The 15,294-nt window shown below is 31.5% G+C and overlaps 1 protein-coding gene across 1 annotated transcript in view; it reads left to right on the forward strand.

Annotated features, from left to right (window-relative positions):
- The window catches only part of Boll (boule RNA binding protein), a 58,998-nt gene extending 44,699 nt beyond the window's left edge, over positions 1-14,299 (forward strand). Inside the window, exon 11 of the mRNA XM_076866194.2 lies at positions 14,141-14,299. Within this exon, the coding sequence (XP_076722309.2) occupies positions 14,141-14,299 (159 nt within the window). The remainder of the gene's footprint in view (positions 1-14,140) is intronic.
- The last annotated feature ends 995 nt before the right edge of the window (positions 14,300-15,294 follow it).

The raw sequence follows: 15,294 nt of genomic DNA on the forward strand, positions 1-15,294 counted from the left end.
TGGGCATAATGGAGCAGACAATGAAAGATTTCATGATGCCACTTAGAACAACAAACATTTTAAAACTTAAATTGTTTATTTCTGGAATTTTCCATGTAATATTTATTTTCAGCTGCTGTAAACTGAATGTAATTGAAATGTAATAGAAAGTGAAACTGCAGATAAGGTGGGATTTCTATACCTTCTAAGATATATTGCCAAGTTTGATGACTTCTTATTAGCCAAGTCCTATGGGTCTTGTGCTAGTTCTTATACGCTTAGATTCCCTAATTCAATTTGCCAGCTGGCCTGTCCTCAAGTTTTATTAATACTGGGATGTGATTCTTTTTCCTTGCATTCAGTTTGATCTTTCAGTGTTATTTTCAGAAATATATTTCTTCCTCTTTTATCAACTAATAATTATAGCACTATTCTCTTTGCCCTCTAAACTGACATCCTAAGGGAGTTTTCCAGTTTTCATTTATATTTTACTAGTGTTTTAATTTGATGCCAGTGCTTGCTTCTTTACTTAATTCTAACTTAATCTTAAAGTATTACCACATGGTTGATGGTTGCATCCTCCTCAAACTGAAGATCATGAGTACACAATAATCTCACATTTTATTTTCAGAATCCTCACTGTTGATCTGTTAGTCTGCCCATCAAACTTCTCCTCTAAAATAAAAACAATACCAGTGATTTATCTGTCTTCATGATCTATTTTATAATGTTTTATAGTATTTTATTACTGACATGTCTATTTTATACTGTTTCCCCTTTTTTAGCTCAGTAACTTGTTAAGCATGATAGATTTCATTTCTCTTCACTGCCAAATCCCTTTACAATGCTCTATTCTTTTCCAGTGGGATTGCTATATATTTCTTTAAAACTTCTCCATTTTCAGTTTCCATGCTTTTAATCATGTATAAAATCTCAGATCAATTTTTTAATCTAAAATTAGTATTTTCCCTCTTATCATTCTATTCAACTATCCACATCCATACAAATTCCTTAACATTAAATAGTATTTTCTAATTTTCCAGGATTCATTAACCTAAATTACTTGTATATGTATATAATGAGGCTAGCACTGATCCCTGTCTTCTCTTGAGCTTTTAATCAAGCAATAAATACATAAAAACAGTTGACTTCACTTTTCTTTCTCCTAAGTGAACTAGAATATACTGAATTGTATACAGCCAATAAGCTATGAGTAACTGACTAGGCATGAAGAGCTGTATATTATCACAGTAGATTTCATTTATGCAACAAATATTTTCACTAACTGCTTGCTAGTATTGTAGATACTGATAATAAATACAGAAGTGAATAATATTAAGTGGGAAATATTAACTGGGAAAGCCAGGCCACTCAGTACATTAACAACCAGACAAGTTTGAACCGATAGGACCTGTGCTACTTCTCATGTGGTAGACACTAGCTACATGCAACTATTTAGTTTCAAACTTAAATTAATAAAAATTAAATTTAAAATTTAGTTTCTCATTTGCAATTAGCCACATTTCAAGTACGCCTCATGTGACTACTTACTACTGTATGTGACTTTGTAGATATAGAATATTTTCACCAACATAGAAAATTCTCTTAGCACTATTTTAAAGATATTGCAACAAATATGGAAAACTAAAAAGCTTGATCCCCTAAATAAAGAGCTAGCCAAAGTTCAGAGTGCCAAAAATGTAGTCTCTATGATCCAACTGACTTTTTTTAATAGCTTTTTAACCACAATTTATAATTATCTCTTAATAATTCTGGACTCAGTTGGGTATATCTCATTTGGGGTCTCACTTGTGGTTGCAGTTCATTGTCAGCTTGAAGCTGTAGCCATCAGAAGACTTGCCTAGGCTGTATGTCCTAGCAGGCACCCAAGGAATCTTCACACACACACAAAAATCCCAGATGATCCAGGTATATGGAATTACTCTATAGATTATACAGCAGAAGTACCTTACAAATAAATACCAGTCCGGACATTCCTGTTTTTTAGTTATTTTTTAGTTGTAGTGGGACACAATACCTTTATTTATTTGTTTTTTTTATGTGGTGCTGAGGATGGAACCCAGGGCCTTGAACATGCTAGGCAAGTGCTCCACCGCTGAGCCACAACCTCAGCCCTACCATTTCCCATTTTAAAGAGCACTTTTGTGGGTTTTTTTTTTTTTTAACAACTTTCTAAATGGCCTGCCAAGCACTACTACTCTTAAAAAACAAGTTTTTTTACAAAAAGCCTTAAAAGTTACTCAATGTTTCTTCCCTATTTTTAAATTCTCTTATGGAAGAGAGTTATGTTTTGTTCTTAAAATAGTAAAATGAACAAAATTTCAAATAGTACAGGAAAAAAAAAAACAAGTTTTTTAAACTCACCTGATAGAAGGAAATGTTATATAATTCATGGTGACATGTTCCTAATTTTATGTACTAAATATTATACTCTGACACTAGACTAGAAATTCTCTTGTACAGGTGGTAAACTCTTGGAAAGCAAAGAGCAAAACTTTCTAAAGTTCTGGACTCTCCTAATAATCAGCTTCTCACTTCATAGCATTCAAATTTAATTAGTACCACAGGATCTACAAGTATTTAGTAAATGTTGATTGATGATCTACATTCATCTACTCTAACTTACTCCTTTTTTTCTGTTCTTTTTTTCTGATCTTATTTTCTCTTTACTTAACAGACAGTGTGGAGCATTCATTATTAAGACAATTGGGCAGCTCTAGTCCAGCTCAACTGATTTCTTGTCCAATGATCCTTGTGTGACCAAGATCCAGCTTCAAGGAACCGGCTAGAAGCTGCCCGTTGTGAAACTTAGGGTTAGTTAATAACTCACAATACTTTTTTATTCCACTATAAGCTGTCTAAATTTGATGAAATTTGCTTTTTCAGCTGTTTTAAAAAATTATTTAGGTAGATGTGGTATGTTTTTTATGTGTTAATCTAACTGTAGTGACATTTTCTACATGTTTTATCCATTCATAAATAATAACCACATTGGGAATAGTGAGGTGTCTTTCATTTTCTCTGCTTTGTGTTATTTTTCTTCTCAGTCTTTTAATATCCTTTTATATTTATTTTAATTAGGATAAGAACCATTTCTAATTCTAATAGAATTCTAATTCTTCCATAACTTTAGAACATAGTATATTATTTAGCCTTTATGATTTAGTCTTATTACTTTGATATTTTGTCATTTAATATGCTTTTCATCTAATTTTTTATTTGTTACTGCTACTTCTTATTTAACTTTGTTTCCACTGTGGTTTTCAGAATTTAAATAGTATTTATACTTCTTTTATTATAACATCTTCTAAATATTAGAAATATTATCAACATGGTCAATATTCTTGGCTTTTCATGTGATTAACTGTATTAAATTTTTCTCTAAGGTTTGAGAAAATACTATAACCCTCCTATAACATCATCAATTTGATAACAAATTTTACATAATATAGATTTACATCATAGAATTTTGATAAAAGAAGGGCTACCTCTAACATGATCCTGTAACATTGACTTGACAGTCCACTATATTAATGTTCTTAGAATGCTTTAATCTTCTTACCACCTTATTTTTTACCAATATATCTATGTGATTAACTTTTAAAAAGACAATTAAATGTTTTCATAAAATACAAAATTATTTCTTGCACTAAAGGAAAACTTTAGGTTCCGACTCTAAAGCCAATTCATAATATAAAATTGGAATTGGAGCGGGGGGTTGTTGTTGAAAAGACACAGAACAAATCATAAGCATTTTTAATTACTAAAAATTTCTGTAGAACTACAAGAAATGTCCCTTTTATTTTCATTTACAGTTCTTTCACTGACCCCTAATTTTAGAAAAGAAAGAGGAAAGACTAAATATTGGCATGACCCTAATAAATTTAACTCTTCCCTGTCCTATTCCAACCCTAAATGTTTTCCATGCTCAGCAGCAGCCACAGAAACGACAGGACATAAACCCTAAAGTTCTTTCCCAGTGAGTCAAATAGAGTGTTTTGGTTTTTTTTGAAACCATAATGAATATATTTGCCAATCAAATGGTTTCATGAGAATAGTAAGACCCTATGAATGTATACTAGCATACAAGGATCTCATGTACATTAATTACCCTCAGTTTTAGAAATGTAAATAGACTAATAAGTCCCATAATGAAATTTTGAAAGTTTTTGTTCTGTAAGTAAAAATATTATTAAACACTGATGTTAGAGATTTTCTTTTAATAGCACTCTCCTTAAGAACAAAAAAGTTAATGTTTTGATTTTCAAAATGTTAAACATGATGCTAAACAAATCCTGCACTGTTAATAAAAAATAATAATTATTGGGCAAGGAATTTTGATAACAATTGATACCTAAGTGTGTTTTTTCCACAATTATATGGAATATATGCACACACATAAACATTATATACATATAGATTGTATGTGTACACATGCACATTTTATATGTACACACCCATATATAGTTCCTACATGTATATTTTCTTAGAATTTATCTTTATTTTTGAGATTAGCAAAAACTTTTGACTTTTTTTTTTTTTTTAGTTTTATGTGGACACAATATTTTTATTTTATTTCTATGTGGTGCTGAGAGTCGAATCCAATGCCTCATATATGCTAGGCGATAACTTTTATCACTGAGCCACAACCCTAGCCCCCTTTGGATTTCATTGACAATCTAAATATATGGATGGTATACGTCCTTTTTATTTATTTATCATTTATTTGTTTTTGTATTTGGTATTAAATCTAGGGCACTTAACCACTGAGCTAAGACCCCAGTCCTTTTTATTTATTTTTATTTTTTTGAGACAGGGTCTCCCTAAGTTGCTTAGGATCTTGCTAAGTTGCTGAGGCTGGTCTCAAAATTGCAATCCTCCTGCCTCAGTCTCAGAGTCACTGGAATTACTGATGTGTGCCTCCATACCCATCTATCCATCCTTTTTATGGCCTAGTGTGATAGCCCTAACACATTACTTCTATAAACAGATGAATTAAGAGGATGAAAATTCTCACACTAAGTGAAGCCCATTGTTACTTTTCTATTTTTGTAGTATTTCATCAATCAATAATTTTGAAAAGTAAGTGTTTACTTACTTAATACCCATATTGAAAAGCCAATCTAAAGAAATTATCCGAAATTCACTGTTTTAAAGTGAAACAGATGATACAAATATTAGTACATGTACTAAAATCACAAGGTAATGACTTTGCAACCTGTTTTTCCAAAATATCTAATGCAACTGAATACAAAAGGATCTTGGAAAATTAAGACTTTAACTTCTTCTGTCAGCTGATTTCAGAAGGATGGCTTGGAAAGAGGTATGATTTAATTTATAACAGTTTTATAAATTTCCACCAACAATGGCAGTACAATATTTTTGAACAAATTTATACAACTATAAAATAAAGAATGGGGTCACAAAAATTCTTTGTATTTTTCCCAGAAATTCTGCTTACATAACATTAAAATACAGAATCAAAGGATTGAAAAGGACTTTAGGAGAGCATCCAAATTCAACTTAAGATATCATGCTTCAATGTGCTCTATTGTTATAGTAAGTCAATGTCCCCTGGACCTATACTTTGACAAAATTTATTCTGGAATCCCTGAAGACTTAAAAAGGGCAAAAGAAAACTTTTTACCCAAAAGGTGGATATGAATAATGTTCATGCTGGTACTGTTTATTTCAACTTAATTGTTTCCATCTCTGTTCATACCTCCCTAAAAAGATGTTTAAGTTTCCATCCTTCTACCACTCTGATTACCAGCTACACGGGCTGCTGTTTGTTGGACCTGCTGTATGTTTCTTGTCTCTTTGCTTTTATAGATTGCATAAATTTTGTATTTCTACATTCTACTGGATACTTTCAGAAATCAAGTGCTATTCAAGATTACTTGTTTTATTTCACAGTCTTTTTTTTTATTTTCCCTTTCCATGTGACATTATCCTTCACTTTTCCATATATTAGTTTTGTGGTTATCTTGATATCACCCACTTTATGCCCTGTCAGGATCTGAAAATATAACTGGCATAAATTTCAAACTCGTGAACAGATAACTAGATAACAGACTTCTAATCTTAATCATTAGTATTAACTGCAAGGCGCAGTGACTCACACCTGTAATATCAGTGGCTCAGGAGGCTGAGGCAGAAGGATATTGCAAGTTCAAAGCCAGCCTTACAAACTTAAAAAGGCCCTAAGGAGACCCTGTCTCTAAATAAAAAATAAAATGTAACTGTGGTTAAGTGCCCTTGGGTTCAATCCCTGCTACAAAAAATAAAATATTATCAATATAATTGTCAAGGTTGATTTTACATAGTAAAAGGCTGAATAGTTATTTTACTTAAGGTCTCACTTGTGATATATTTACATCTTATATTTTAAATGTGTAAACATTTTAAATCTCCATCTATTGATTTGTCTATTTTCCTCATTTGATAACATATTTTTTAGTTAAGAGAAGCCAAATTTTGATTATTTAATAATATTTTAGGGTGATTTTCTTAGTAAAGCTAGTATGTTAACCTCAGTTTTTCATTTCTATCAAGCTATATACCTATAGAGTAATTGTTATTAGTATTTTAATAAAAGTGATATGGGTCATACACATCTCCTTGGTATATTTCGTCCCTTTGGAAAACAGAGGGTATGAGAAACAATCTCTCTATATATAGAGTAGACTAAAGCCCTTCCTTTCCCTGCCAACTTAGGGTCTTCTCACTTCAGCCCTTTTACTTACTGTTTGCTCATCAGAGAAAATCTGGATGATCCTAGATTATTTTCTTCCGAATTTCCTCCTACGTTAGATAAAACATCTCTTGTGGGGGAAATAATGCTTTTAGGAAATGATAGTTTTTTAGTATTACTTTATAAGACAATCAAGTTTCTTACCTGAAGTATAAAGGCTTAGAAGTAACTGCGCCTTACTTTTTAGCTTTATTTTGTCCCATTACTTACCCACTGGCAAGTTTTGTGGAAGTCTCTCTAAATCCTTGTCTCTTGTCTTTGATAGGCTTCAGTAGTCTAAAAAGCAGTTTTCCCATTGGAAAATTCCAAGCTAGAACCTAAACTGCACTCTTCCTATCCCATGAGTTGACTACTATTTCATGATCCTACTAGTTAACTCTTCAATCGGGGAAATATTTGGTCTACCCACCTTTCCAGCTTTTGTTTTTGTACCAGGGATGAACCCAGGGGTGCTTAACCACTAAGCTACATCCCCAGTTCTTTTCATTTTTTTGAGATGGGGTCATGTTAAGTTGCTTATGGCCTTACTAATTGCCGAGGCTGGCTTTGAACTTGCAATCCTCCTGTCTCAGCCTCTTGAGCCACTGGGATTTCAGGCATGCACCACCAACACGCAGCCCCTTCCAGCTTATTCTCCAAGTATCTTTTTTGAGTCAGTTTTTTTAAAAAACTCAGTGTTCTGATGATGAGAAAGACCCACCTTCATTCTGACTTTTCCCCTTGCTAGTTACTAGCTGTTTAAGGAACCTCTACTTTTATTTTGGGTTGAATTTCTCTAAATTTTTAAGGACTTTTGAGTCTTGATCTACCTAGTTCATTTAATCTTCTTGACTGAAAATGATAGAACTTAAGGATATGTATTATATACCCATTATTTGTATATTGTCTCTCATCTTTCAAATAACCCAAGTAAGCACAGTATTGTTTAATATTAATAGTTTTGCCAAATTCCAACCATATTACAAATGATTTAAACTCAAAGGATATTCCCATTTTAAAAAATGCCCACAAGGAGCTAAATAAATTCTAGATTTGGAGAATTTCTCAAAAGCAGGAGGTGGGGGAGTATCCTTCTCTGCCTCAACTTTCCTAAGAAAAAATTAGAGACAATGCCAATTAACCCAAAAGGTTTAATCCAGCTTGGTAGAATTTTCAACAATATAACATAACTTGAAAAAAGTCAAGCAAATGAAGAAAAGATATGTGGACTAAAAATCTAGTTTAAATGAGCTAATTTGTATTTAAGATTGCCATTCTTGTTTTTCACAACTTCTTTCCTTCTTCTATTTCTGAACCCCTTGGTTCAAGTTTTTCAGTTTCCTAATAATAATACAGTAAACATTTTGTAAGTAGGAAAAAGAGATCCAAGATAACTTTTGCTTGAATATGTAATATTATAGCCTTTTAATCCTCAATTTGCTTTATACATTACAAATATTATGAGACAAATTAAAGATTAATTGAAATGAAAGATATGTTAATACACATCATTTTATATATCTGTTTATTTTTTAAAAAAGGCTATACTGTTTCCTCAAAAAATTTCATAGGTACACCCAAGATAACAATGAAATGCAGACATTTTGCTTGGCACATAAGATTCATATTTATGAAGACTGAGACTATCAGCATTTTTCCATCAAATGGAACTTGTAATATTTAAAGTAATAGTGTTTTTACTTCACTCATGAAGCATTTGAGATAAAAATGTTACTAAATTCCTCCTTCAGTGTCTCAGCATATTTGAATTTCAGATGCTCTGTGAGATACAGTTGCTTATATCATCTTTTGTTGTTTTTTTTTAATCCAGTTGAATATAATCTGGATCATCTGAAACTTTAGGCTTTGTGGTAATATAAGTTCCTTTATAGAATGCCTGGGTGATGGCGCTTTCTTTTATTATTCTCACACACTCACACACACACACACACACACACACACACACACACATGTATATATACATGCATATATAAATATAAAACAGGATAGCAGGGAAAATGTATATTAATTAGAACAGACAATCATTGTAATATTACTCAATAACAAGCAGTGTGAAACCAATTTTAAGTGTCTGGACTAGGAGTTTGAGGCTACAGACAGGTTCTAATTTTTTTTTAATAATTTTTTAGTTGTAGATGGACACAATACCTTTATTTATTTTATTTTTTAAAATATTTATCTTTTAGTTGTAGTTGGACACAATACCTTTAGTTTATTTATTTATTTTTATGTGGTGCTGAGGATTGAACGCAGGGCCTCAGATGTGCTAGGCAGGTGCTCTACCACTGAGCTACAACCATAGCCCCAGTTTTAATTTTTTTAATGGATCAGATTTTGCAGGGTTTTTTAAAACAGATATCATCCCATTCCTTTGTATAAAGTATCAAGCAAGCAACCAATAAATCCCCACATGTAATTAATACATCAAAATTTTGTGGACTTATTTCTAGTTGGAAAAAAATAACCAATATTTAATTTGTGAGACAAAGAAAATTCTGAATTCCTTGTTAAGATTTAGCTCTTACCACATCAAATGTTTAACTGATGCTTCCCTACAGAATTGGAATAACTGTATTTCTGTCTGCACTGATGGTCTTTAAAACATATATTTAAGTTCACCCACCCACCCACTAGGAAATAAATGACTTTATTATCTTATTAAGAATCCAAGGGGCTGGGATTGTGGTTTAGTGGTAGAGTGTTTACTAGCATGCATGAGGCACTGGGTTTGATCCTCAGCACCACATAAATATAAAATAAAGATATTGTGTCCACCTAAAAATTAAAAAAAAAGAAAGAATACTGTAAATTTTCTGTTACTTAACAGTGCAGGCAGACCTGTTAGCCTGTGTGCCTATGAATATTATCATTTTCTAGTGTTATGATGTGAAAAAACATTGGAAAGCTTTAGATAAGATGATATGTTTGGTTTTTAGACTGGACTTTCTTAAGTTCTTTAAAGACTCTGATTTGCAATATAAACCTACTACCAGACAACCCATTTAATCTACTCACTGGCCTCTTTAAAATGACATTCTAAATCACTTTCCCCTTTACTTAAATTTTGTATACCCATTTCAGAGGTATACAGAGAATTCCCTTTCCCTTGTTTTTTTTCTAAATTAATTATTTGAGGAAATATCCAGAATTTATCCTAAAGGTCATTTCTTCATATAAATCCTCCAGTTGATCTTCTTACTTTATTAAATATTCTTCAAATCAAATGTCTTCCTACATTCTAGGTGAAGGTAACTGAAAACAGTTTTTACTGCCATAATTTAATATCAGAACATATAGTTTCAAAAGAATCTTGTTCATTATAAGTACAGTAATTTGTTCTGTTATAGTAAGACAGACTTGTAATTTGGGTCTATCTGAAGGAACATGTGTACTATTATAATTCCATCTTTTTGTGGTACTTGACATTGAACCTAGGGTACTGTGCCACTGAGCTATATCCAGCCCATCCCCCTGCTTTGCTTTTTCTTTTGAGGGACAAGGTCTTACTTTGCTAAGTTAACCAGGCTGACCTGGAACTTGTAATCCTCCTGCCTCAACCTCCTAAGTGGCTAGGATTGTAGATCTATACCACCCACCCAGCTAACTCCATCTTTTCTCAAAGACAATTACATGTTCAGAGACGTGTCAAGTTCTAATGTGATTATTACCTTACTCTTTTCCAAAATATCACCATATGAACTCAGGATTAGGAGTCCTTATTCTCCAGCACATACTTCCTCTTGAATCTTGCTCCCACCTTCACAGATGAGTAAGAAACTTACATGATTTTGATTATCTTTACAGAAATCAAGGTTGTTTACCTATAGACGTGGTCCCCTAGTGTTTTATCGGTCATATCAAGATTTGCTTCTACTGCTGTTCCTTGTATAGTTCTTGATTTTGCTAATCTCTGCTCCAAGTTCTTAATTGGAATGATCATATACTTATCATTCAAATCAAGATACATAGAGTGAAAGGAGGCACCTAAAATAGGACTGGAGTAGTGGCTCAGTGGTAGAACACTTTTGCCTAGCATGTGTAAGGCACTGGATTAAATCCTCAGCACCACATGTAAATAAAAAAAGGTATTGTATCCATCTACAATTAAAAATATTTTTTAAATAACTAAAATCATAAAATTTTTGATGTTTACTGACCAATGAAGTCTGACATATTAATAAACCTACAAAATCATTATATTCAAAAATTATTTTTCAAAAATAAAATTCTGACCATGCAATAGATCTAAAACTAGAATGTCTCAAGGAAATTGGAATGTAATATTATTACAAAATACATTAACACCTCTGTATCCACAGGCTTTGCATCTAAGATTCAATCAAATACAAATTGAAAATAATAAAAAAATTGTGCTGGTATTAAACAAATACAGATGCTTTTTTCCTTGACATAATTTCCTAAGCAACACAGTATAACAACTATTTACATAACATTTACATTGTATATGTACTAAGTGTTCTAAGTAATCTAGAGATGGTTTAAGTATATGAGAGGATAAGTTATATACAAATACTATGCCATATTTTTTTTAAAGATTTAAACATCTGCAGATTTTGGTATCTTCTGGGAGTACCTAGAACCAGTCCCCCATGTATACAGAGACATGACTGCAAATGTAACATTAAAGTAGAATAAAAAAGCATACTCTGAAAAGGATTAAGCTGTAGGGGTAGGCTTGAACTTCTCTAATACTTAACCGTTAAAGCATTATGGCAGTTCAGTAGTAAAGCATCCCTGAGTTCAATCCCCCATACTAAAAAAAAACTTTGTTTTCCATTGTAGCCATTGATATAGTGCCCATATAAACTGACTAAATTATGTTTAGATATAAGCCTTTTTTTCTGTGTTATAAACATGAAATAAGAAAATCAGAGACTCAAATGAATCTCAGAGATTCTATTATTCTATACACATGTATAATCTTAAGATATTAATCTTAAAATCTTGATAACAACCTGTATTAATTAAATTTGCTATATAATTACAAGTAGTTTTACAGAAAAGCTTTGGTATTAAGTCAGTAAGTATTAAAGTCCATGATAATCTTCCTTGTAAAAATTTTATTATCTTTGGTGTTCATGGGCTGTAAAATCATGCCTAGAACACTTTTGCTTACTTTTATCATTTCAAGGCAAGAGTAATACCTCACATTTACACATAGTACCTTATAAATCACAAGCACTTCATATGCATTACCTCATTTTATTCATTCCATATTTTTGTGAGATAAATAATGTTTTATAAAAGAACTGAAACTTAGGTTAAGAGAATTGCCCAAGATAACATTAAGTAGCAGAATTTCTAATAACTAATAAATGGTAGCTGTTTAAGAGACAATCTTTAAAAGTATAATAATTTTCAAAATAATTTTTGTCCTACCCAAGAATTAATGGGCCATCTTTCATTTAATAACTAAAATAAAATGTCTCTTCTAATGTCTTAAGTTGCTAGGAGTCACGATCAGAAAATATTTCAGTCCTAAAATAAGGAAATAAATTATAATAGACAGGAAACTGCTTAGTTATCTTTTGTCAAGTAACCTAAGTATGAACTAGTATCCTAACCAAATAGTAGAAATCAAAATTATTTTAGAAATTAATTTTTAGATGGCTCAACGAAAATTTTCTTTGGAAGTACTGTATAAGTCAGTACTCTGGGAAATGTAAGAAGGATCAAAGGTGAGAAGAAGGAACACAAAGTTGCTTAAGTATCCCAGAAAAATTTCAATCCCTCTACTAGCCTGTGCCAATACACTTTTGGGAACATAGTACATTTCCAAGTGCTTTTGAATTCACAAAGTTCACAGGCATAAACAAATATTTTCTTTTTTCCCATTGTTCCTGCTAATAGCTATAGCTAGGCATGTATTAGTCTTTGTATAAACCTTCCATGTAGTATTTACTATTCAGAGAAAGGGTTATTCAAGTTTGTTTTTATTACATACTGACGACAGGTATCAGACTCATGCCACTGTTTATACTGATAAAATATGATGTAGTTCTAAAAGAGAAATGGCTATTATAATTGTTTACTGAAATATCTTAGCTCAAAAATTGTAAACAGGCTTAAAACTAAACGTAGCCTGAGGTCACTGATTGGAGGAGTTAATTTTCTCACAACAGTGTTACAGCACTGATTTCAATTAACTGTCTTTATCTTATTACTACAATATTTCATGTTTTGTTTCTTTTGGAGTTGGAAACAACTTCACAAAGTACCTTTCAATGACTCAATAAAGTCTGTGTAATTACACAATTTAAAACATTTTTAATCCTTGAAGTATCTAGATCTGATATGCCATTTTTAAAAATCAACCATTGTTTTTATGACTTACTCCTATATTTACCTGTTCTAGTACTGACAGGTTGTTTCATTGTTGGTAGACGAGCTCAAAGTCTTGGTAAGTCAATGAAGTGATCAAAGTGCCTCTATCATTTAAAGTGAAAATATAAGTAAACATGACTCTTTAGAATTTTGCTTTATATCTTACAAACATTAGTTCATTTCCCCTAATTACAGATAAGTTGCTAGTTAAGTTCTTAAAGAGTAGTAAAATGTTTGTATTCAATTTTTGTTGTTAGATGCAGGCTGGGCAGTTGATTTGGCCTACGTGCTATTTCAAAAGTTTTTTTATCAACTTTGTAATATGAACTCTACTTTCTTCATGCCTTGTATTCTTCTTGAATTACAATATTCAAACTCAAGTCATTTAAAGAAGGCAGAAGAAAATAATGAGATATCTAGGCAAAATGATTTGGCTATAACTTGGTTCTCTGAAGTGCAGGCATTTTGTAATCCTTAAATTATACCTTAGCTAAAACTTCCTATTCTGTCTTAAGCAAATCAGAATCTCCAGCAAGCCCTCTGTACAGCAGTAGATCAAATAAAAATAAGTTGGAACAGAGTCTATTTGTTGAATGTTTTAGATAACAAAATAAAATGTTACTCTAATAACATGAAATACTATAATTCCCTGATAGGAATACCTTAATAATTCCTGGATAGTTATTTCCTCACCGATTATCTAATTTTATATACCTTAAGTACATAAATCTTTTTTGTAACAAATCTTTATCAAAGTTTAGGGACAAAACAAAATAAGTATAACTAGTAATTTAGAAATATCATTGAACATGGCTGTTCACAAATCCCTTGTAGTGAGGGTCTTTGTATAGCTCTTAGCATGCCTCCCTGTCCAATAAGCAGGTTATAAAATAACCTACTCTTTTCAGGGGAAATTTCCCAAAGCACACCTCAGAATTCAGACCCAGTTAATCTGATTTTAAAATCTTTCCCTTAGTAATTATAAAATTAGAGCCATTTAAAATGCATTAAAACCCTAATTTTCTTTAAATCTCTTACTAGGAACCAAGGTTACATTCTGTGAGAAGAAGCTTTTCTCAACCTTCATCTGTAGGTTTGAAACCTCGATATTCTCGAAGCCCACATTTTCATCCTAGAAAAGATTTCAGAGCAGAGGATTCAATTATTACTCCACCTCCCTCTACTGATTCTGTTAAGTAGAATCTTGAATAACTATTTTGTCCAACAGTAGTAAATAACTAGCCCCATATGTGGTCTACTAACAAATGAGGATTTGAGATGTGCTAAAGTTAAATGTTTTTGCTTTTTTAAGGGAATTAAAGAAATCTTAGTAGCCAGAATATTGGAGATGCAGGATTAAATCATGGTTTCCTTTATTAATTTATATACTTAACTAATGTAGGTTTGTAACCTATACCAAATATAAGAAAATTTATAAGACAACAAATATCTTGATTAAAGTTTGGAAAATTTTGTCATCATCTGGCTATTTTACCAACATGATAATCTCATATACTTTACTGTTTGGATTTTTCAATTTTATTCCAGGTGTTTCATATTTGTAGACATAGCCATGACATATACAGAAAATCTTAGCAACAGACCATTTGTTGTAATATAGTAAAATTTTAAAAAACACTATCTCTTTAGGGAGATAAAATGTAGTAGATTCTAGCTTTCACATTGTTTTGGTTTCACTGTATTTAGATTTGTGTATAGTTTACCTATATTAAACGGTTTTGATAAAACATTTCAAACTCTAGATTTATATTCGAAATTTTGAGACATTAACACATCAAAATTATAATCTATGTATTATAAAATATCCAGAAACCTGTTATATTGCGACCATTTGTTTCATACCAATTTCTACAGCCAAAGTTGACACTATTCTATACTTAAAGATTATCTTCCTATTTCTGGCCCTATTTTGTCATTTACCCAGGAAATATAAGGGTTTTTGTAGCATCTTAGCAAGTATAAGCATCACTATGTATATCATGTCAGATTTGATATCTATTTTTTAAACACAGTGACACTATCAATAGTCCTTTTTATCTTTCATTCAGATCTTAGTTGGTGAAATTTCTAGAGTTTTAAAACATTAACCTTAACCAAATAAAACTTACCCATATTTCACTTTCAAATCCAAAGAAGCTATGATTGCCTATTGTTACAGAATTTTTACAGATTAA

Source organism: Callospermophilus lateralis, chromosome 9 (genome assembly GCF_048772815.1).
Source record: "Callospermophilus lateralis isolate mCalLat2 chromosome 9, mCalLat2.hap1, whole genome shotgun sequence".
Lineage (NCBI taxonomy): Eukaryota > Metazoa > Chordata > Mammalia > Rodentia > Sciuridae > Callospermophilus > Callospermophilus lateralis.